The 21,978-nt window shown below is 40.7% G+C and overlaps 1 protein-coding gene across 1 annotated transcript in view; it reads right to left on the reverse strand.

Moving 5' to 3' along the window:
- lrrk1 (leucine-rich repeat kinase 1) overlaps positions 1-21,978 on the reverse strand; it is a 387,270-nt gene that overhangs the window by 38,535 nt on the left and 326,757 nt on the right. The window contains 1 exon segment of the mRNA XM_034162532.1: positions 19,736-19,950. Within this exon segment, the coding sequence (XP_034018423.1) occupies positions 19,736-19,950 (215 nt within the window).

Genomic DNA, 21,978 nt, shown 5'->3' on the forward strand with positions numbered 1-21,978 from the left:
CTACAGTTTCACCATCCACCTAAAATCCACACCCCTGAGCACAAGCGGTCGCTCCATGAGAGGTGCAGCTGGTGGGAGAGGGGAGAGGGAGTGAGCAGCGCTGAAATAACATGTGCAGTGATGCGTGGACACAAAGACGTGGACTGTGGTTCATGGGCCTGCAGAATCTTTGTGCTGAAGAGATTTAGAACCCACTGACTGTCCAGGCTAATGGACCCTCCACAAACAGGCAAACGGGCTCTGTGCATGTGAGTGTGCATGTACAACCCCTGGCAATAATTATGGAAGGATGGATGTTCATTCCGTTGTTTAATTTTGTAGAAAAAAGCAGATCACAGACATGACACAAAACTAAAGTCATTTCAAATGGCAACTTTCTGGCTTTAAGAAACACTATAAGAAATCAAGAAAAAAAAATTGTGGCAGTCAGTAACGGTTACTTTTTTAGACCAAGCAGAGGGAAAAAAAATATGGAATCACTCAATTCTGCGGAAAAATTTATGGAATCACCCTGTAAATTTTCATCCCCAAAACTAACACCTGCATCAAATCAGATCTGCTCGTTAGTCTGCGTCTAAAAAGGAGTGATCACACCTTGGAGAGCTGTTGCACCAAGTGGACTGACATGAATCATGGCTCCAACACGAGAGATGTCAACTGAAACAAAGGAGAGGATTATCAAACTCTTAAAAGAGGGTAAATCATCACGCAATGTTGCAAAAGATGTTGGTTGTTCAGTCAGCTGTGTCTAAACTCTGGACCAAATACAAACAACATGGGAAGGTTGTTAAAGGCAAACATACTGGTAGACCAAGGAAGACATCAAAGCATCAAGACAGAAAACTTAAAGCAATATGTCTCAAAAATCGAAAATGCACAACAAAACAAATGAGCAACGAATGGGAGAAAACTGGAGTCAACGTCTGTAACCGAACTGTAAGAAACCGCCTAAAGGAAATGGGATTCACATACAGAAAAGCTAAACGAAAGCCATCATTAACACCTAAACAGAAAAAAACAAGGTTACAATGGGCTAAGGAAAAGCAATCGTGGACTGTGGATGACTGGATGAAAGTCATAATCAGTGATGAATCTCGAATCTGCATTGGGCAAGGTGATGATGCTGGAACTTTTGTTTGGTGCCGTTCCAGTGAGATTTATAAAGATGACTGCCTGAAGAGAACATGTAAATTTCCACAGTCATTGATGATATGGGGCTGCATGTCGGGTAAAGGCACTGGGGAGATGGCTGTCATTACATCATCAATAAATGCACAAGTTTACATTGATATTTTGGACACTTTTCTTATCCCATCAATTGAAAGGATGTTTGGGGATGATGAAATCATTTTTCAAGATGATAATGCATCTTGCCATAGAGCAAAAACTGTGAAAACATTCCTTGCAAAAAGACACATAGGGTCAATGTCATGGCCTGCAAATAGTCCGGATCTTAATCCAATTGAAAATCTTTGGTAGAAGTTGAAGAAAATGGTCCATGACAAGGCTCCAACCTGCAAAGCTGATCTGGCAACAGCAATCAGAGAAAGTTGGAGCCAGATTGATGAAGAGTACTGTTTGTCACTCATTAAGTCCATGCCTCAGAGACTGCAAGCTGTTATAAAATCCAGAGGTGGTGCAACAAAATACTAGTGATGTGTTGGAGCGTTCTTTTGTTTTTCATGATTCCAAATTTTTTTTCCTCAGAACTGAGTGATTCCATATTTTTTTTCCCTCTGCTTGGTCTAAAAAGTAACCGTTACTGACTGCCACAAATTTTTTCCTGATTTCTTATAGTGTTTCTTAAAGCCAGAAAGTTGCCATTTGAAATGACTTTAGTTTTGTGTCATGTCTGTGATCTGCTTTTTTTCTACAAAATTAAACAACTGAATGAACATCCTCCGAGGACGGTGATTCCATAATTTTTGCCAGGGGTTGTACATAGCTCAGGTTCACCCAGAGAAAAACCTGAACCAAATTCAGGAAAACAAATGCAGGAAAAAACTCTATTCAATTTTTTTTTTTTAATTGCCTATATTGTATTGTTTATTCATTTATTTATTAAAGAGGGGCTAGGGTAAAAATAATTATTTTATCTGATAAAACACATTAAAAACATACATTTCCCATCCTTTTGATTTTGATCATTAATAAATGGATAAAATTAAAAATTATAAAGAACGCATCTGATTGGTCAGAAATGTTTTGACGTATGCCTCTGAGGACCAAGCTCCTGTGTACATTTGGTGCTGTGTGAGACTGTTGCCTCTCCAGTGTCTTACACCCCCCCTTTAAGCTTTTTTCCTTTCCTTTCTAAAAAGGACTAAAAAGATTAATCCAGGTTTTGAGTATATTTCTTATTGTTACATGGGAAACAAGGTACCAGTAGATTCAGTAGAGTCTCACAAATCCAACAAGACTAAGCATTCATGATATGCACACTCTTAAGGCTATGAAATTGGGCTATTAGTAAAAAAACAACAAAAAAAAAAAGTAGAAAAGGGGGTGTTCACAATAATAGTAGCATCTGCTGTTGATGCTACAAACTCAAAACTATTATGTTCAAACTGCTTTTTTAGCAATCCTGTGAATCACTAAACTAGTATTTAGCTGTATAACCACAGTTTTTCATGATTTCTTCACATCTGCGAGGCATTGATTTTGTTGGTTTGGAACCAAGATTTTGCTTGTTTACAAGTGTGCTTGGGGTCATTGTCTTGTTGAAACACCCATTTCAAGGGCATGACCTCTTCAGCATGAGGCAACATGACCTCTTCAAGTATTGTGACATATCCAAACTGATCCATGATACCTGGTATGCGATATATAGGCCCAACACCATAGTAGGAGAAACATGCCCATACCATGATGCTCGCACCACCATGCTTCCCTGTCTTCACTGTGAACTGTGGCTTGAATTCAGAGTTTGGGGGTCGTCTCACAAACCGTCTGCGGCCCTTGGACCCAAAAAGAACAATTTTACTCTCATCAGTCCACAAAATATTCCTCCATTTCTCTTTAGGCCAGTTGATGTGTTCTTTGGTAAATTGTAACCTCTTCTGCACATGTCTGTTATCAGTGGTGGGCACAGATAACCAAAAAATTAACTTTGATAACAGATAATCAGATAACTGAAAAGTTATATCCGATAAAGATAAAACAATAAACCAGCCAAAAATGTATTGGAAGTTACAGATAACCGATAACAGGTAAATTCCAATATTATCTGTGGCACATTTACAACTACTAGTAAAACAAATTTAATAGCTTCTAGTAATATTAAAAGTAACAACAGACCCAAACAATGAGACCGCACTTTTTTCTTTCAACATTCTGCCCCTGCTGGAAGCTCTTGTTTACTACAGCGCTCCCAGCAACCGGAGGTACTACAAACCATCAATTCCCTCTGTGATCATGGTAAATGTGAACTCACTGCCTAACAAGGTCGACGAGCAGCTCACACTGAAAAATCAGCGGATTTACAGTCAGAGTGCAGAGCTAAACACATTACCACATACGCTCACATCACACTTCTGATTTTAATGTAGTGCCTCTAGCGGTGATCTATTTTTAGTGAATTTGAGATGAGAGATGAGATGAGATGAGAGAGATGAGCTTTATTGTCATTGTCATTACACAAGTGCAACAACAATGAAATTACACTCCAGTTACCTCAGACAAAATACAGCAATTAATCCACAATTACTAGTAGTTGAACGTAATAATGGCACACATCAGAATTAAAGTCAACACATATGATCAAAGATGACCTCTACTGGTGGTTGGCTCTCACTGCGGTATTGTATCACTTCCTGTTCCGGAGCACAGCGGTGTTTTGCTGTATCTGTTAGCTGTTTAATCTGCGCAGTTAGATTGATCTAGATAACTAGATAACGATTTGTTTCATAGTGTAATCTTCACGTGCCTTAACTAAAGCACTCCCTCTGCTGAATCACCTCTAAATTATTTACACATTATTCACTTTGTGTGTTTTTAGAAATCCGCTAGCTTAGCGCAGCTACTAGCTCTTAGCCGGTTTAGCATGGCGGCTTCTCCTGTCTCTCCTGCACTTTTCTGCTCTGCGTGTGAAATGTTTAGTTATTCCTCGGCATCCTTTAGCAGTAATGGTACTTGTAATAAGTGTAGCTTATTCGTAGCTTTGGAAGCCAGACTGGGCGAATTGGAGACTCAGCTCCGCACCATGGAAAATTCTACAGCTAGCCAGGCCCCTGTAGTCGGTGCGGACCAAGGTAGCTTAGCCGCCGTTAGTTCCCTTCCAGCAGATCCCGAGCAGCTGGGAATGCAGGCCAACTGGGTGACTGTGAGGAGGAAGCGTAGCCCTAAACAGAAGCCCCGTGTACACCGCCAACCCGTTCACATTTCTAACCGTTTTTCCCCACTCGGCGACACACCCACCGAGGACAAACTCTGTTTACTGGCGACTCTGTTTTGAGAAATGTGAAGTTAGCGACACCAGCAACCATAGTCAATTGTCTTCCGGGGGCCAGAGCAGGCAACATTGAAGGAAATTTGAAACTGCTGGCTAAGGCTAAGCGTAAATTTGGTAAGATTGTAATTCACGTCGGCAGTAATGACAACCGGTTACGCCAATCGGAGGTCACTAAAATTAACATTGAATCGGTGTGTAACTTTGCAAAAACAATGTCGGACTCTGTAGTTTTCTCTGGGCCCCTCCCCAATCGGACCGGGAGTGACATGTTTAGCCGCATGTTCTCCCTGAATTGCTGGCTGTCTGAGTGGTGTCCAAAAAATGAGGTGGGCTTCATAGATAATTGGCAAAGCTTCTGGGGAAAACCTGGTCTTGTTGGGAGAGACAGCATCCATCCCACTTTGGATGGAGCAGCTCTCATTTCTAGAAATCTGGCCAATTTTCTTAAATCCTCCAAACCGTGACTATCCAGGGTTGGGACCAGGAAGCAGAGTTGTAGTCTTACACACCTCTCTGCAGCTTCTCTCCCCCTGCCATCCCCTCATTACCCCATCCCCGTAGAGACGGTGCCTGCTCCCAGACCACCAATAACCAGTAAAAATCTATTTAAGCATAAAAATTCAAAAAGAAAAAATAATATAGCACCTTCAACTGCACCACAGACTAAAACAGTTAAATGTGGTCTATTAAACATTAGGTCTCTCTCTTCTAAGTTCCTGTTAGTAAATGATATAATAATTGATCAACATATTGATTTATTCTGCCTTACAGAAACCTGGTTACAGCAGGATGAATATGTTAGTTTAAATGAGTCAACACCCCCAAGTCACACTAACTGCCAGAACGCTCGTAGCACGGGCCGAGGCGGAGGATTAGCAGCAATCTTCCATTCCAGCTTATTAATTAATCAAATACCCAGACAGACCTTTAATTCATTTGAAAGCTTGACTCTTAGTCTTGTCCATCCAAATTGGAAGTCCCAAAAACCAGTTTTATTTGTTATTATCTATCGTCCACCTGGTCGTTACTGTGAGTTTCTCTGTGAATTTTCAGACTTTTTGTCTGACTTAGTGCTTAGCTCAGATAAGATAATTATAGTGGGCGATTTTAACATCCACACAGATGCTGAGAATGACATCCTCAACACTGCATTTAATCTATTATTAGACTCAATTGGCTTTGCTCAAAATGAGTCCACCCACCACTTTAATCATATCTTAGATCTTGTTCTGACTTATGGTATGGAAATTGAAGACTTAACAGTATTCCCTGAAAACTCCCTTCTGTCTGATCATTTCTTAATAACATTTACATTTACTCTGATAGACTACCCAGCAGTGGGGAATAAGTTTCATTACACTAGAAGTCTTTCAGAAAGTGCTGTAACTAGGTTTAAGGATATGATTCCTTCTTTATGTTCTCTAATGCCATATACCAACACAGTGCAGAGTAGCTACCTAAACCCTGTAAGTGAGATAGAGTATCTCGTCAATAGTTTTACATCCTCATTGAAGACAACTTTGGATGCTGAAGCTCCTCTGAAAAAGAGAGCTTTAAATCAGAAGTGCCTGACTCCGTAGTATAACTCACAAACTCACAGCTTAAAGCAGATAACCCGTACGTTGGAGAGGAAATGGCGTCTCACTAATTTAGAAGATCTTCTCTTAGCCTGGAGAAAGAGTCTGTTGCTCTATAAAAAAGCCCTCCGGAAAGCTAGGACATCTTACTACTCATCACTAATTGAAGAAAATAAGAACAACCCCAGGTTTCTTTTCAGCACTGTAGCCAAGAGTCAGAGCTCTATTGAGCCGAGTATTCCTTTAACTTTAATTAGTAATGAATTCATGACTTTCTTTGCTAATAAAATTTTAACTATTAGAGAAAAAATTACTCATAACCATCCCAAAGACGTATTGTTATCTTTGGCTGCTTTCAGTGATGCCGGTATTTGGCTAGACTCTTTCTCTCCGATTGTTCTGTCTGAGTTATTTTCATTAGTTACTTCCTCCAAACCATCAACATGTCTATTAGACCCCATTCCTACCAGGCTGCTCAAGGAAGCCCTACCATTATTTAATGCTTCGATCTTAAATATGATCAATCTATCTTTATTAGTTGGCTATGTACCACAGGCTTTTAAGGTGGCAGTAATTAAACCATTACTTAAAAAGCCATCACTTGACCCAGCTATCTTAGCTAATTATAGGCCAATCTCCAACCTTCCTTTTCTCTCAAAAATTCTTGAAAGGGTAGTTGTAAAACAGCTAACTGATCATCTGCAGAGGAATGGTCTATTTGAAGAGTTTCACTCAGGTTTTAGAATTCATCATAGTACAGAAACAGCATTAGTGAAGGTTACAAATGATCTTCTTATGGCCTCAGACAGTGGACTCATCTCTGTGCTTGTTCTGTTAGACCTCAGTGCTGCTTTTGATACTGTTGACCATAAAATTTTATTACAGAGATTAGAGCATGCCATAGGTATTAAAGGCACTGCGCTGCGGTGGTTTGAATCATTTTATACATGTTTCCCTTAGGCAGTATTATTAGACGGCATTGCTTAAATTTTCATTGTTACGCAGATGATACCCAGCTTTATCTATCCATGAAGCAAGAGGACACACACCAATTAGATAAACTGCAGGATTGTCTTACAGACATAAAGACATGGATGACCTCTAATTTCCTGCTTTTAAACTCAGATCAAACTGAAGTTATTGTACTTGGCCCCACAAATCTTAGAAACATGGTGTCTAACCAGATCCCTACTCTGGATGGCATTACCCTGACCTCTAGTAATACTGGGAGAAATCTTGGAGTCATTTTTGATCAGGATATGTCATTCAATGCGCATATTAAACAAATATGAAGGACTGCTTTTTTGCATTTGCGCAATATCTCTAAAATTAGAAAGGTCTTGTCTCAGAGTGATGCTGAAAAACTAATTCATGCATTTATTTCCTCTAGGCTGGACTATTGTAATTCATTATTATCAGGTTGTCCTAAAAGTTCCCTGAAAAGCCTTCAGTTAATTCAAAATGCTGCAGCTACAGTACTGACAGGGACTAGAAGGAGAGAGCATATCTCACCCATATTGGCCTCTCTTCATTGGCTTCCTGTTAATTCTAGAATAGAATTTAAAATTCTTCTTCTTACTTATAAGGTTTTGAATAATCAGGTCCCATCTTATCTTAGGGACATCATAGTACCATATCACCCCAATAGAGCGCTTCGCTCTCAGACTGCAGGCTTACTTGTAGTTCCTAGGGTTTGTAAGAGTAGAATGGGAGGCAGAGCCTTCAGCTTTCAGGCTCCTCTCCTGTGGAACCAGCTCCCAATTCAGATCAGGGAGACAGACACCCTCTCTACTTTTAAGATTAGGCTTAAAACTTTCCTTTTTGCTAAAGCTTATAGTTAGGGCTGGATCAGGCGACCCTGAACCATCCCTTAGTTATGCTGCTATAGACTTAGACTGCTGGGGGGTTCCCATGATGCACTGAGTGTTTCTTTCTCTTTTTGCTTTGTATGCACCACTCTGCATTTAATCATTAGTGATTGATCTCTGCTCCCCTCCACAGCATGTCTTTTTCCTGGTTCTCTCCCTTAGCCCCAACCAGTCCCAGCAGAAGACTGCCCCTCCCTGAGCCTGGTTCCGCTGGAGGTTTCTTCCTGTTAAAAGGGAGTTTTTCCTTCCCACTGTCGCCAAGTGCTTGCTCACAAGGGGTCGTTTTGACCGTTGGGGTTTTTCCGTAATTATTGTATGGCCTTGCCTTACAATATAAAGCGCCTTGGGGCAACTGTTTGTTGTGATTTGGCGCTATATACATAAAATTGATTTGATCTGACATATACATTTGACATTGTTCATGTGCACTAAGCTTGAAGCAATCCATCATCCAAATTGAGGCAAAGTGGGTGAAGGCCACAGCAGGAGGGGCCCACGCCGCCCAGCTTTTTTTTTTTTTTTTTTTTGAGATGACATGAGCTTTATTGTCATTGTCATTACACGAGTGCAACAACAATGAATTGCTTAGCAGGATAATTAATAGAAGATGCAAATTTTGAAAATAACTGTAAAAATTTGTTTTATTTAACACTTAGAATTATACAAAATTTTACAACTGATCCCTTTTAACAGACATTGTTGCACATTGTTGTGCAAATCAAAACTTTTTAAAATATGAACAAATTTAAAATCCCAAATTTAACCCCATGTTCCTTCTCTATCTCTAAGCTCCTCCCCCTCATCGACCAGCCTATGGCAGCCCTATTATATGGCTGCAATTCCAGGAGGAACAAGCCTTCACTAAAATATCACAGACACCACAGTTACTATAGATTTGTATTTTTTTCAGTAGTTTTGACTCATGTAATTCTGTGCTGCACCTTCATGGACCACCAAAAATCTGGTTCTTCACAACAGCAGCGCCCAACCACAACTTGTTTTAAGATCAAGACCCTAACTTCATCAGGATGAAAATGATAGATACCCCTGCTGGGCATGAGTGCCGTGCAGACTGTTTCAGGTGTGAGATCGGGCTTCCTGTATGTTACTGGAACTGATAAATAAAGGCTTAAGAACAGTTCGGTGATCCTCCACTGGGTCCTTCATGAGATGTCAGGTTTCTCACAGCAGCTGTCTCCTATCAGGACCACTAAACCTCACTGCTGATAACAGTTTCCTCCTGAAGACAAATTTCGAATCTTCTGGTTCCAGTAACTCATGCAGTCACACGTCTTCACTGTTGTGGTGCAAGAACAAGACGCTGAGGCTTTCTGGTGACATGGGGACACAGACAAATGTGTCTACATTGCTGGACAACAGATGGTGTGACACACTGTGGTATGAGCGTGGCTCAACAGGCTCACAGCGACACAGAGCTTCATCAAGTCTGGACTAGGACCTGGATCCAGGCTGAACTGGAAACCAATCCTGACCGGACCTCTTGTTAAGTAATGGAATAAATCAGGGACAGACGTGGTTGGTTTGAAACACTGCTGTATTTATGAGTGTGCATGTGTGTCTGGTGGACATCCACATTATCTCAGTGACATTATGTCTGTGTGTATATGTCTACGTCTGCGTGTGAGTATGCAGACGTGCTGGAAACAGTTACTTTATGGACTGATTACATAAACAATCCTCCAGCCTGAGTACAGAGGGTATAGAGGAAGATGACTTGAAAGTTCAGCTACAATTTGCCAGAAGGTACATCTGAGATGCAAGTCTAGATTTGATGTTTTGGTGAATCAAAATCCTCCTCTGTACCACGTCATCATGAAACTGTGTAACTGATAATACAAAATGCAATATTTGCCTAAAACGTCTTCTGGGTTGTCTGTGTGTCTTGGTGGCTTTCCTCACTCTTCTTCTTCTTGCACAGTCACTCGGTTTTTGGGAACATAAAGATTTACCATAAAGTGTCATACAATTTCAATTTATTTTCATTTATATAGCACCAAATCACAACAAAGTTGCCTCAAGGCGCTTCACACAAGTAAGGTCTAACCTTACCAACCCCCAGAGCAAGCACACAGGTGACAGTGGTAAGGGAAAAACTCCCTCTTGATGATTTGAGGAAAAAACCTCAAGCAGACCAGACTCAAAGGGGTGACCCTCTGCTTGGGCCATGCTACTGACACAAATTACAAAAGAATTCACAAAACAAATGTACAGGAAATGTTGCTGGAGCACAGGATAGGAGGGCCTCAGAAAACAGGGACCACACCCATCTCTGGATGGAACCACACCTCAAACAGAGAGAAAAAAACAGAATGAGGCATTGAAAAGACAACAAATACAGTATAATTTGTCAGCATTAACCAACAAGAAAAACAGAAGAAATACTAAGGTGATCACCAGCCACTAGCCCTAAGCTTCAATAAAAGACCCAGACTTTAGATAAAGTTGAGGCCACGGCCCACTCTGTTTCCTAATAAAATAAATTAAAAAGGGTAAAAAGCATAATAACATACAGTACTAGGCCAGTATGCTAGCCATACGGAAGGGAAAATAAGTGCATAAATGTGGGCACCCCAACAGAAAAAAAAAATACATCAATAGTTAGTAGATCCTCCTTTTGCAGAAATAACAGCCTCTAAATGCTTCCAATAGCTTCCAATGAGAGTCTGGATTCTGGTTGAAGGTATTTTGGAACATTTTTACAAATCATCTCAGGTTTGTTGGTTTCCGAGCATGGACAGCCCGCTTAAAATCACACCATAGATTTTCAATAATATTCAGGTCTGGGGACTGAGATTCCCATTCCAGAATGTTGTACTTGTCCCTCTGCATGAATGCCTTAGTAGATTTTGAGCAGTGTTTTGGGTCATTGTCTTGTTGAAAGATCTAGCCGCGGCGCAACTTCAACTTTGTCGCTGATTCTTGAACATTCTCAAGAATCTGCTGATATTGACTGGAATCCATGTGACCCTCAACTTTAACAAGATTCCCAGTACCTGCACTGGCCACACAACCATACAGCATGATGGAACCACCTCCAAATTTTACTGTAGGTAGCAAGTGTTTTTCTTGGAAAGCCTTTTCTGTGTACATGCCACAAACAGAGTTGCTTGAGGTATGCTAAAGCACATTTGGCCAAGCCAACTTCATTTTGGAATAAGGTGCTGTGGACTGATGAAACTAAAATTGAGTTATTTGGACATATGGGGCGGTATGCATGGCTGAAAAAGAACACGGCATTCCAAGAAAACACTGCTACCTACAGTAAAATTTGGAGTTGGTTCCATCATGCTGTGGGGCTGTGTGGCCAGTGCAGGTACTGTGAATCTTGTTAAAGTTGAGGGCCACATGGATTCCAGTCAATATCAGCAGATTCTTGAGAACAATGTTCAAGAATCAGTGACAAAGTTGAAGTTGCGCTGGGGCTGGATCTTTCAACAAGACAACGACCCTAAACACTACTAAGGCATTCATGCAGAGGAACAAGTACAATGCTCTGGAATGGCCATCTCAGTCTCCAGAAAAAGAACACAGCATTCCAAAATAAATGTTTGCTACCTACAGTAAAATTTGGAAGTGGTTCCATCATGCTGTGGGGCTGTGTGGCCAGTGCAGGTACTGGGAATCTTGTTAAAGTTGAGGGTCACATGGATTCCAGTCAATATCATGCAGAGGAACAAGTACAACATTCTGGAATGGCCATCTCAGTCCCCAGACCTGAATATTATTGAAAAAAAATTTTAAGCAGGCTGTCCATCCTCAGAAACCAACAAACCTGAGATGTTTTGTAAAGAAGAATGGTCCCAAATACCTTCAGCCAGAATCCAGACTCACATTGGAAGCTATAGGAAGCGTTTAGAAGCTGTTATTTCTGCAAAAGGAGGATCTACTAAATATTAAGGTATTTTTCTGTTGGGGTGCCCAAATTTATGCACCTGTCTAATTTTGTTTAAAGAATTATTGCACACTTTCTGAAAATCCTATAAACTTCGTTTCACTTCTCAAATATCAGTGTGTTTGTCTGCTATATGATATATTTAACTGAAATTGTTGATCCAAACAACCAATGATTTATAAAGGAAAATCATGTAAATCATCAGGGGTGCCCGAACTTTTACATACCATTGTAGAAATAAACACAATCTGTAGTTTTTGTCAAAGGCATTTCCTTTCAGATATCAATGAGACATATGTAACTCCATAGGCTCTGAGCTGAGCCGGCTTCTCTGCACATCAAGATATAATTCATAAGGAATGGAGAATGTCTCATTTTGGGAGAAAAAAAAAACAGTATTGGTCGGTTGTAGTTTATTGTCTGTATTACAACATTTGGAAAGAGGCGTCATTTGATTTAAAACGGTGATTCGCTTTTAAGTTATTAATTCCGACCAAAATCGCCAGCGTTCGGAGCTGTGTACTCAGTCCCACAAAACAGGAACAGAACGGAGGACGATTCTTGTTTTTTGCCCGCAACAAGACAAGAGTCCCAGTTAGTGACTTTAAAGGTGACTCACGATTAACATTATTAAATGGCTTTGACAGGGGTTAATGAAGAAATTGTGGACCTGCCACTTATGAAAAGCAGCGAAGCAGCAGGTCTGCAATCAACATAGAGAAATTATAATTTTCCCGTTAAATACCCTCAAAACAATGGCTGCTGCGGCGTAATGTGAAGTGAAGGACTGATAAAGGAATCGTTATGCAAAAAGGCTGTTGATGTGGGTGGATCTTAAAAGGAACTGATTTTTGATACCCATCCCTAGTCTTATGGGAAAAGTGCTGTGTTTTGGAGCCAGCCTCAAGTGGCGAGTCAAGAAACTGCAACTTCTGCATTGGCTTCATCTAACACTGTCAGGGTTTGCCTCTTGGAAAGGACAGATGCAGTCCTCCACAACAGCTTGTAAGCAACAGCTCATGGTGAATGGAGGAGCAGTCTGGAGTCAACTGATGGCACACACTACATGTCACTCAAAGCAACCACGCCCCTAATTATGTTTTATGGCTTAAAATATCTTAAACTAACTAGAAGCACTCAGAGAGTGCAAACCTCCGCCAAGGCCATGGGGTCACTGATGCCATAACATCAACACGCCGTGGAATCACTGAACCTAAAAAAGTCTAACAATGATGTTTGCTCAGTAGTAAAAAAAAGTTTCATCTGCTGTGACTGGACAGCATGTATCCTTAGCGCTTGGCATCACAGTTTATTGCAACTTGCACCTTTCCCAGACGCTACTGTCATCTGAGCACTGATATTAATATTGCATGTGCTTATAGACAAAAACAAATAAAAGACTAAATTCAATTTATTATTCAACTAAACTGCAAATATATGAATTTTTAACATTTATGAAACACTTCTCTGAACAAGGCCATAGGGTCACTGACCCTAAAGAGATTCCCTCCTTGGCACAGTGATCTATTTCTTTTTGTCTCTTTCTCTAAAATTGTATATAATAATCATTAGATTATTAATATATAAGCAAAAATAAATTTAAGAAATATTACAATTTGAAAACAAATGCACCCAAGCGTGATGACAGCTGCAACTGCTTAATGCTAACTTTTAACACTGAAAATGCCATAGACATGCTAACGTGTTAGCATCGGGATCCGGATCGTGATCCGGATCACCACTAAAATTTAATCACTTGTTCCTCTTGTCATTTCCAACCACTCCACAAAATTTCATTAGAATCCGTTCAAAATGTTTTGAGTTATCCTGCTGACAGACAGAGGGCTAACCCTAAACAAAAATAAATTTAAGAAATATTACAATTTGAAAACAAATGCACCAGAATGCGATGGCAGCTGCAACTGCTTAATGCTAACTTTTAACACTGAAAATGCCATAGACATCAACCAATCAATCAACTTTTTTCTTATATAGCGCCAAATCACAAAAAACAGTTGCCCCAAGGCGCTCCATATTGCAAGGCAAGGCCATACAATAACCATGAAAAACCCCAACGGTCAAAACGACCCCCTATGAGCAAGCACTTGGACACAGTGGGAAGGAAAAACTCCCTTTTAACAGGAAGAAACCTCCAGCAGAACCAGGCTCAGGGAGGGGCAGTCTTCTGCTGAGACTGGCTGGGGCTGAGGGAAAGAACCAGGAAAAAGACATGCCGAGAAGGGGGGCAGAGATCGATCACTAATGATTAAATGGAGAGTGATGCATACGGAGCAAAAAAAGAAAGAAACAGTGCATCATGGGAACCCCCCACAGTCTACGTCTAAAGCAACATAACCAAGGGATGGTCCAGGGTCACCCGATCCAGCCCTAACTATAAGCCTTAGCGAAAAGGAAAGTTTTAAGCCTAATCTTAAAAGTAGAGAGGGTATCTGTCTCCCTGATCTGAATTGGGAGCTGGTTCCACAGGAGAGGAGCCTGAAAGCTGAAGGCTCTGCCTCCCATTCTACTCTTACAAACCCTAGGAACCACAAGTAAGCCCGCAGTCTGAGAGCGAAGCGCTCTAATGGGGTAATATGGTACTACGAGGTCCCTAAGATAAGATGGGACCTGATTATTCAAAACCTTATAAGTAAGAAGAAGAATTTTAAATTCTATTCTAGAATTAACAGGAAGCCAATGAAGAGAGGCCAACACGGGTGAGATATGCTCTCTGCTGCTAGTCCCCGTCAGTACTCTAGCTGCAGCATTCTGAACCAACTGAAGGCTTTTTAGGGAACTTTTAGGACAACCTGATAATAATGAATTACAATAGTCCAGCCTAGAGGAAATAAATGCATGAATTAGTTTTTCAGCATCACTCTGAGACAAGACCTTTCTGATTTTAGAAATATTGCGTAAATGCAAAAAGGCAGTCCTACATATTTGTTTAATATGCGCTTTGAATGACATATCCTGATCAAAAATAACTCCAAGATTTCTCACAGTATTACTAGAGATCAGGGAAATGCCATCCAGAGTAACGATCTGGTTAGACACCATGCTTCTAAGATTTGTGGGGCCAAGTACAATAACTTCAGTTTTATCTGAGTTTAAAAGCAGGAAATTAGAGGTCATCCATGTCTTTATGTCTGTAAGACAATCCTGCAGTTTAGCTAATTGGTGTGTATCCTCTGGCTTCATGGATAGATAAAGCTGGGTATCATCTGCGTAACAATGAAAATTTAAGCAATACCGTCTAATAATACTGCCCAAGGGAAGCATGTATAAAGTGAATAAAATTGGTCCTAGCACAGAACCTTGTGGAACTCCATAATTAACTTTAGTCTGTGAAGAAGATTCCCCATTTACATGAACAAACTGTAATCTATTAGACAAATATGATTCAAACCACCGCAGCGCAATGCCTTTAATACCTATGACATGCTCTAATCTCTGTAATAAAATTTTATGGTCAACAGTATCAAAAGCAGCACTGAGGTCCAACAGAACAAGCACAGAGATAAGTCCACTGTCCGAAGCCATAAGAAGATCATTTGTAACCTTCACTAATGCTGTTTCTGTACTATGATGAATTCTAAAACCTGACTGAAACTCTTCAAATAGACCATTCCTCTGCAGGTGATCAGTTAGCTGTTTTACAACTACCCTCTCAAGAATCTTTGAGAGAAAAGGAAGGTTGGAGATTGGCCTATAATTAGCTAAGATAGCTGGGTCAAGTGATGGCTTTTTAAGTAGTGGTTTAATTACTGCCACCTTAAAGGCCTGTGGTACATAACCAACTAACAAAGATAGATTGATCATATTTAAGATTGAAGCATTAAATAATGGTAGGACTTCCTTGAGCAGCCTGGTAGGAATGGGGTCTAATAAGCATGTTGATGGTTTGGATGAAGTAACTAATGAAAATAACTGAGGCAGAACAATCGGAGAGAAAGAGTCTAACCAAATACCGGCATCACTGAAAGCAGCCAAAGATAACGATACATCTTTGGGATGGTTATGAGTAATTTTTTCTCTAATAGTCAAAATTTTGTTAGCAAAGAAAGTCATGAAGTCATCACTAGTTAAAGTTAATGGAATACTCAGCTCAATAGAGCTCTGACTCTTTGTCAGCCTGGCTACAGTGCTGAAAAGAAACCTGGGGTTGTTCTTATTTTCTTCAATTAGTGATGAGTAGAAAGATGTCCTAGCTTCACGGAGGGCTTTCTTATAGAGCAACAAACTCTTTTTCCAGGCTAAGTGAAGATCTTCTAAATTAGTGAGACGCCATTTCCTCTCCAACTTACGGGTTATCTGCTTTAAGCTACGAGTTTGTGAGTTATACCACGGAGTCAGACACTTCTGATTTAAAGCTCTCTTTTTCAGAGGAGCTACAGCATCCAAAGTTGTCTTCAATGAGGATGTAAAACTATTGACGAGATACTCTAGCTCCCTTACAGAGTTTAGGTAGCTACTCTGCTCTGTGTTGGTATATGACATTAGAGAACATAAAGAAGGAATCATATCCTTAAACCTAGTTACAGCGCTTTCTGAAAGACTTCTAGTGTAATGAAACTTATTCCCCACTGCAGGGTAGTCCATCAGGGTAAATGTAAATGTTATTAAAAAATGATCAGACAGAAGGGAGTTTTCAGGGAATACTGTTAAGTCTTCTATTTCCATACCATAAGTCAGAACAAGATCTAAAATATGATTAAAGTGGTGGGTGGACTCATTTACTTTTTGAGCAAAGCCGATAGAGTCTAATAATAGATTAAATGCAGTGTTGAGGCTGTCATTCTCAGCATCTGTGTGGATGTTAAGATCGCCCACTATAATTATCTTATCTATAGACATGCTAACACGTTAGCATCGGGATACGGATCGTGATCCGGATCAACACTAAAATTTAATCACTTGTTCCTCTTGTCATTTCCAACCACTCCACAAAATTTCATCAAAATCCATTCAAAACTTTTGAGTTATCCTGCTGACAGAGGGCTAACCCTAAACAAAAATAAATTTAAGAAATATTACAATTTGAAAACAAATGCACCCGAACATGATGACAGCTGCAACTGCTTAATGCTAACTTTTAACATTGAAAATGCCATAGACATGCTAACGTGTTAGCATCAGGATCCGGATCGTGATCCGGATCACCACTAAAATTTAATCACTTGTTCCTCTTGTCATTTCCAACCACTCCACAAAATTTCAACAAAAATAAATTTAAGAAATATTACTATTTGAAAACAAATGCACCCGAACGTGATGACAGCTGCAACTGCTTAATGCCAACTTTTAACACTGAAAATGCCATAGACATGCTAATGCGTTAGCATCGGGATCCAGATCGTGATCCGGATCACCGCTAAAATTTAATCACTTGTTCCTCTTGTCATTTCCAACCACTCCACAAAATTTCATCAAAATCTGTTCAAAACTTTTTGAGTTATCCTGCTGATAGACAGACAAATAAACAAACGTGACCGAAAACACAACCTCCTTGGCGGAGGTAATAAGTTATAAAACAACTTCGAAAACTAGCTATAGAGACCAAAACCATTTTGGTACCAGGATGTAATTTTAACATGGGATTCTACGGAAACCTGCTCCTTTCTGCATCTTGCCTCAAGTAGCCAGACAAGGAACTGAAACACTTTCCATTTCTGGGGTCTTGGTTCATGTCACAAACATGCAATCTCACACGTCTGTGTTGCCGTCCGGGTTCGCTAAACACTGGTTGTATAGATACGAATGATGATGATGAGTAAAAAACAAAACAAAAACTAGAGCACTGTGCTCATAAAGGACAAACCTCTGCCAACACTAGTTGACAATTGCACAAAATTTTACCTTGGAAAAAATTTTCACAGTCAAAGTCCTGTAAGAAGTGGCTTTTCATAAACTAAATTAGATGTGATCAAATGTCAGGAGCATGTATTTAGTTCATGTACTTGAATCCAATATTTTTTTGTGGTGTTGGGGGGGGTTTTCAACTTTTTCAGTTTATGAATTCTTTTTCCGATAATTTTCACAGCACAATTTGTCATTGCTTTTTGGCACTTGGTTTCTGACTGATAACTGGAGGATCGACAAACAGGCATAAAATTGGAATTTCCATCTAATTTTGGTGGTGTAGGTACAGTGAGGAAAATATGACCTTCTCCCATGCCTCCTCTGGAACATCCAGATGGTCACTGGTGAACTTCAAACAGGCCTGGACATGTGCTGGCTTGAACAGGGGGACCTTGCTGCCCTGCAGGATTTTAAACCATGACAGCATCATGTGTTACTAATGTAATCTTTGTGACTGTGGTCCCAGCTCTCTTCAGGTCATTGACCAGGTCCTCCTGTGTAGTTCTGAGCTTTCTCAGAATCATCCTTACCCCACAAAGTGAGATCTTGCATGGAATCCCAGACCAAGGGAGATTGACAGTCATCTTGTGTTTCTTCCACTTTCTAATACAGTGAGGAAAATAAGTATTTGAACACCCTGCGGTTTTGCAAGTTCTCCCACTTAGAAATCATGGAGGGGTCTGAAATTTTCATCTTAGGGGCATGTCCACTGTGAGAGACATAATCTAAAAAAAAAAAATCTTGAAATCACAATGTGTGATTTTTTAAATAATTTATTTGTATGTTACTGCTGCAAATAAGTACTTGAACACCTACCAACCAGCAAGAATTCTGGCTCTCACAGACCTGTTAATTTTTCTTTAAGAAGCCCTCTTATTCTGCACTCTTTACCAGTATTAATTGCACCTGTTTGAACTTGTTACCTGTATAAAAGACACCTGTTCACACACTCAATCAATCACACGCCAACCTGTCCACCATAGCCAGTCATCATGGAGGGGTCTGAAATTTTCATCTTAGGTGCACGTCCACTGTGAGAGACATAATCTAAAAAAAAAAAAAAAAAAAATCCGGAAATCACAATGTATGATTTTTTTTTAATAATTTATTTGTATGTTACTGCTGCAAATAAGTATTTGAACACCTGTGAAAATCAATGTTAATATTTGGTACAGTAGCCTTTGTTTGCAATTACAGAGGTCAAACGTTTCCTGTAGTTTTTCACCAGGTTTTCACACACTGCAGCAGGGATTTTGGTCCACTCCTTCATACAGATCTTCTCTAGATCTTTCAGGTTTGGAGTTTCAGCTCCCTCCAAAGATTTTCTATTGAGTTCAGGTCTGGAGACTGGCCAGGCCACTCCAGGACCTTGAAATGCTTCTTATGGAGCCCCCCATTAGTTGCCCTGGCTGTGTGTTTGGGGTCATTGTCATGCTGGAAGACCCAGCCATGACCCATCTTCAATGCTCTTACTGAGGGAAGGAGGTTGTTTGCCAAAATCTCGCAATACACGACTCCATCCATCCTCCCTTCAATACGATGCAGTCGTCCTGTCCCCTTTGCAGAAGAGCACCCCCAGAGTATGATGTTTCCACCCCAATGCTTCACAGTTGGGATGGTTTTCTTGCGGTTGTTCTCATCCTCCAGAATTCTTGCTGGTTGGTAGGGGGTCCAATACTTATTTGCAGCAGTAACATACATATAAATTATTAAAAAAAATCATACAATGTGATTTCCAGATTTTTTTTTTTTTTAAGATTATGTCTCTCACAGTGGACATGCACCTAAGATGAAAATTTCAGACCCCTCCATGATTTCTAAGTGGGAGAACTTGCAAAATCACAGGGTGTTCAAATACTAATTTTCCTCACTGTAAATCCATAACAGAAAAATGAGAGTGTTTGAGGGACTTTTGATTGAGATATAATGCAAAATGTTCACCAAAGGGGCTTTTCAACATTAAATTCCCAACCATGTGTTTCTAATGAACGTGTTCCCCCACAATCCTTTGCAGTACCAGCGCGGTCACAGAAGCTACGTGTAGGCTCTGGTCCTTCAGACTCACCAGTACTTGGCGCACAGCTGGTAGGTGGCTGCGTGGTACAGCAGCAGGGTGTTACTGTGGTCATCCAGGGTCCAAACCGCCTCATCTTCCCACAGGCTGAAGCTGCTGGTTATGGCCACGATGGAGGATGGGGGACTGTAGGCCTCCAACCTCTGAAGTGCCTGAAGACTTAGAGAGTCGATCACCAGCACTCCGGGGCCGTGGGACAACCACAACTGAAAGATACCCACACAAAGACCTTCAGTGACTGATGCAGCTATGCTGTCATGATGTTTTAAAGGATTATTAATGGAATGCGAGCTTTATAACACGCTTATTATATATATATATGAGGTCTGTTAGAAAAGTATCCGACCTTTTTATTTTTTTCAAAAACTATATGGATTTGAATCGTGCGCTTGCATCAGCCAAGCTTGAACCTTCGTGCGCATGCCTGAGTTTTTTCACGCCTGTCGGTTGCGTCATTCGCCTGTGGGCAGGCTTTGAGTGAGCACTGGTCCACCCCCCTCTTCGGATTTTCATTGTCAGGGAAATGGCTGAGCGACTGCCGCTTTGCTCCATGAAAATTTTTTCAGAAATTGTGTGAGACAGCCAGGTGGAAACCATTCGGAAAATTCAGATGGCTTTCGGTGAAGATTCTATCGGCGTCACACAGATTAAGGAGGATTACAACCGGATTAAAGACGACCCCCAGTGGCTGAGGGCGCGCCGCGCTTGGAGCGGCCATCGACAGGCTGAAACGACCAGATCATTTTCAAAGTGAAGGCTGTGTTGATCCGGGACGTCGTGTGACTACCAGAGAAATTGCAGAAAATGTGGACATCAGCACTTTTGCGGCACATTCCATTGTTACAGGAGATTTTGTAATGAAAGACGTGCGGAGGAATTCGCGCGTCGGGACGGAGCCGCTCATGGCGCACAATCAATCAATCAATCAATTTTTTTATATAGCGCCAAATCACAACAAACAGTTGCCCCAAGGCGCTTTATATTGTAAGGCAAGGCCATACAATAATTATGTAAAACCCCAACGGTCAAAACGACCCCCTGTGAGCAAGCACTTGGCTACAATGGGAAGGAAAAACTCCCTTTTAACAGGAAGAAACCTCCAGCAGAACCAGGCTCAGGGAGGGGCAGTCTTCTGCTGGGACTGGTTGGGGCTGAGGGAGAGAACCAGGAAAAAGACATGCTGTGGAGGGGAGCAGAGATCGATCACTAATGATTAAATGCAGAGTGGTGCATACAGAGCAAAAAGAGAAAGAAACAGTGCATCATGGGAACCCCCCAGCAGTCTACGTCTATAGCAGCATAACTAAGGGATGGTTCAGGGTCACCTGATCCAGCCCTAACTATAAGCTTTAGCAAAAAGGAAAGTTTTAAGCCTAATCTTAAAAGTAGAGAGGGTGTCTGTCTCCCTGATCTGAATTGGGAGCTGGTTCCACAGGAGAGGAGCCTGAAAGCTGAAGGCTCTGCCTCCCATTCTACTCTTACAAACCCTAGGAACTACAAGTAAGCCTGCAGTCTGAGAGCGAAGCGCTCTATTGGGGTGATATGGTACTACGAGGTCCCTAAGATAAGATGGGACCTGATTATTCAAAACCTTATAAGTAAGAAGAAGAATTTTAAATTCTATTCTAGAATTAACAGGAAGCCAATGAAGAGAGGCCAATATGGGTGAGATATGCTCTCTCCTTCTAGTCCCCGTCAGTACTCTAGCTGCAGCATTTTGAATTAACTGAAGGCTTTTTAGGGAACTTTTAGGACAACCTGATAATAATGAATTACAATAGTCCAGCCTAGAGGAAATAAATGCATGAATTAGTTTTTCAGCATCACTCTGAGACAAGACCTTTCTGATTTTAGAGATATTGCGTAAATGCAAAAAAGCAGTCCTACATATTTGTTTAATATGCGCTTTGAATGACATATCCTGATCAAAAATGACTCCAAGATTTCTCACAGTATTACTAGAGGTCAGGGTAATGCCATCCAGAGTAAGGATCTGGTTAGACACCATGTTTCTAAGATTTGTGGGGCCAAGTACAATAACTTCAGTTTTATCTGAGTTTAAAAGCAGGAAATTAGAGGTCATCCATGTCTTTATGTCTGTAAGACAATCCTGCAGTTTAGCTAATTGGTGTGTGTCCTCTGGCTTCATGGATAGATAAAGCTGGGTATCATCTGCGTAACAATGAAAATTTAAGCAATATCGTCTAATAATACTGCCTAAGGGAAGCATGTAT

This window comes from Thalassophryne amazonica, chromosome 2, assembly GCF_902500255.1.
Source record: "Thalassophryne amazonica chromosome 2, fThaAma1.1, whole genome shotgun sequence".
Taxonomy (NCBI): Eukaryota; Metazoa; Chordata; class Actinopteri; order Batrachoidiformes; family Batrachoididae; genus Thalassophryne; species Thalassophryne amazonica.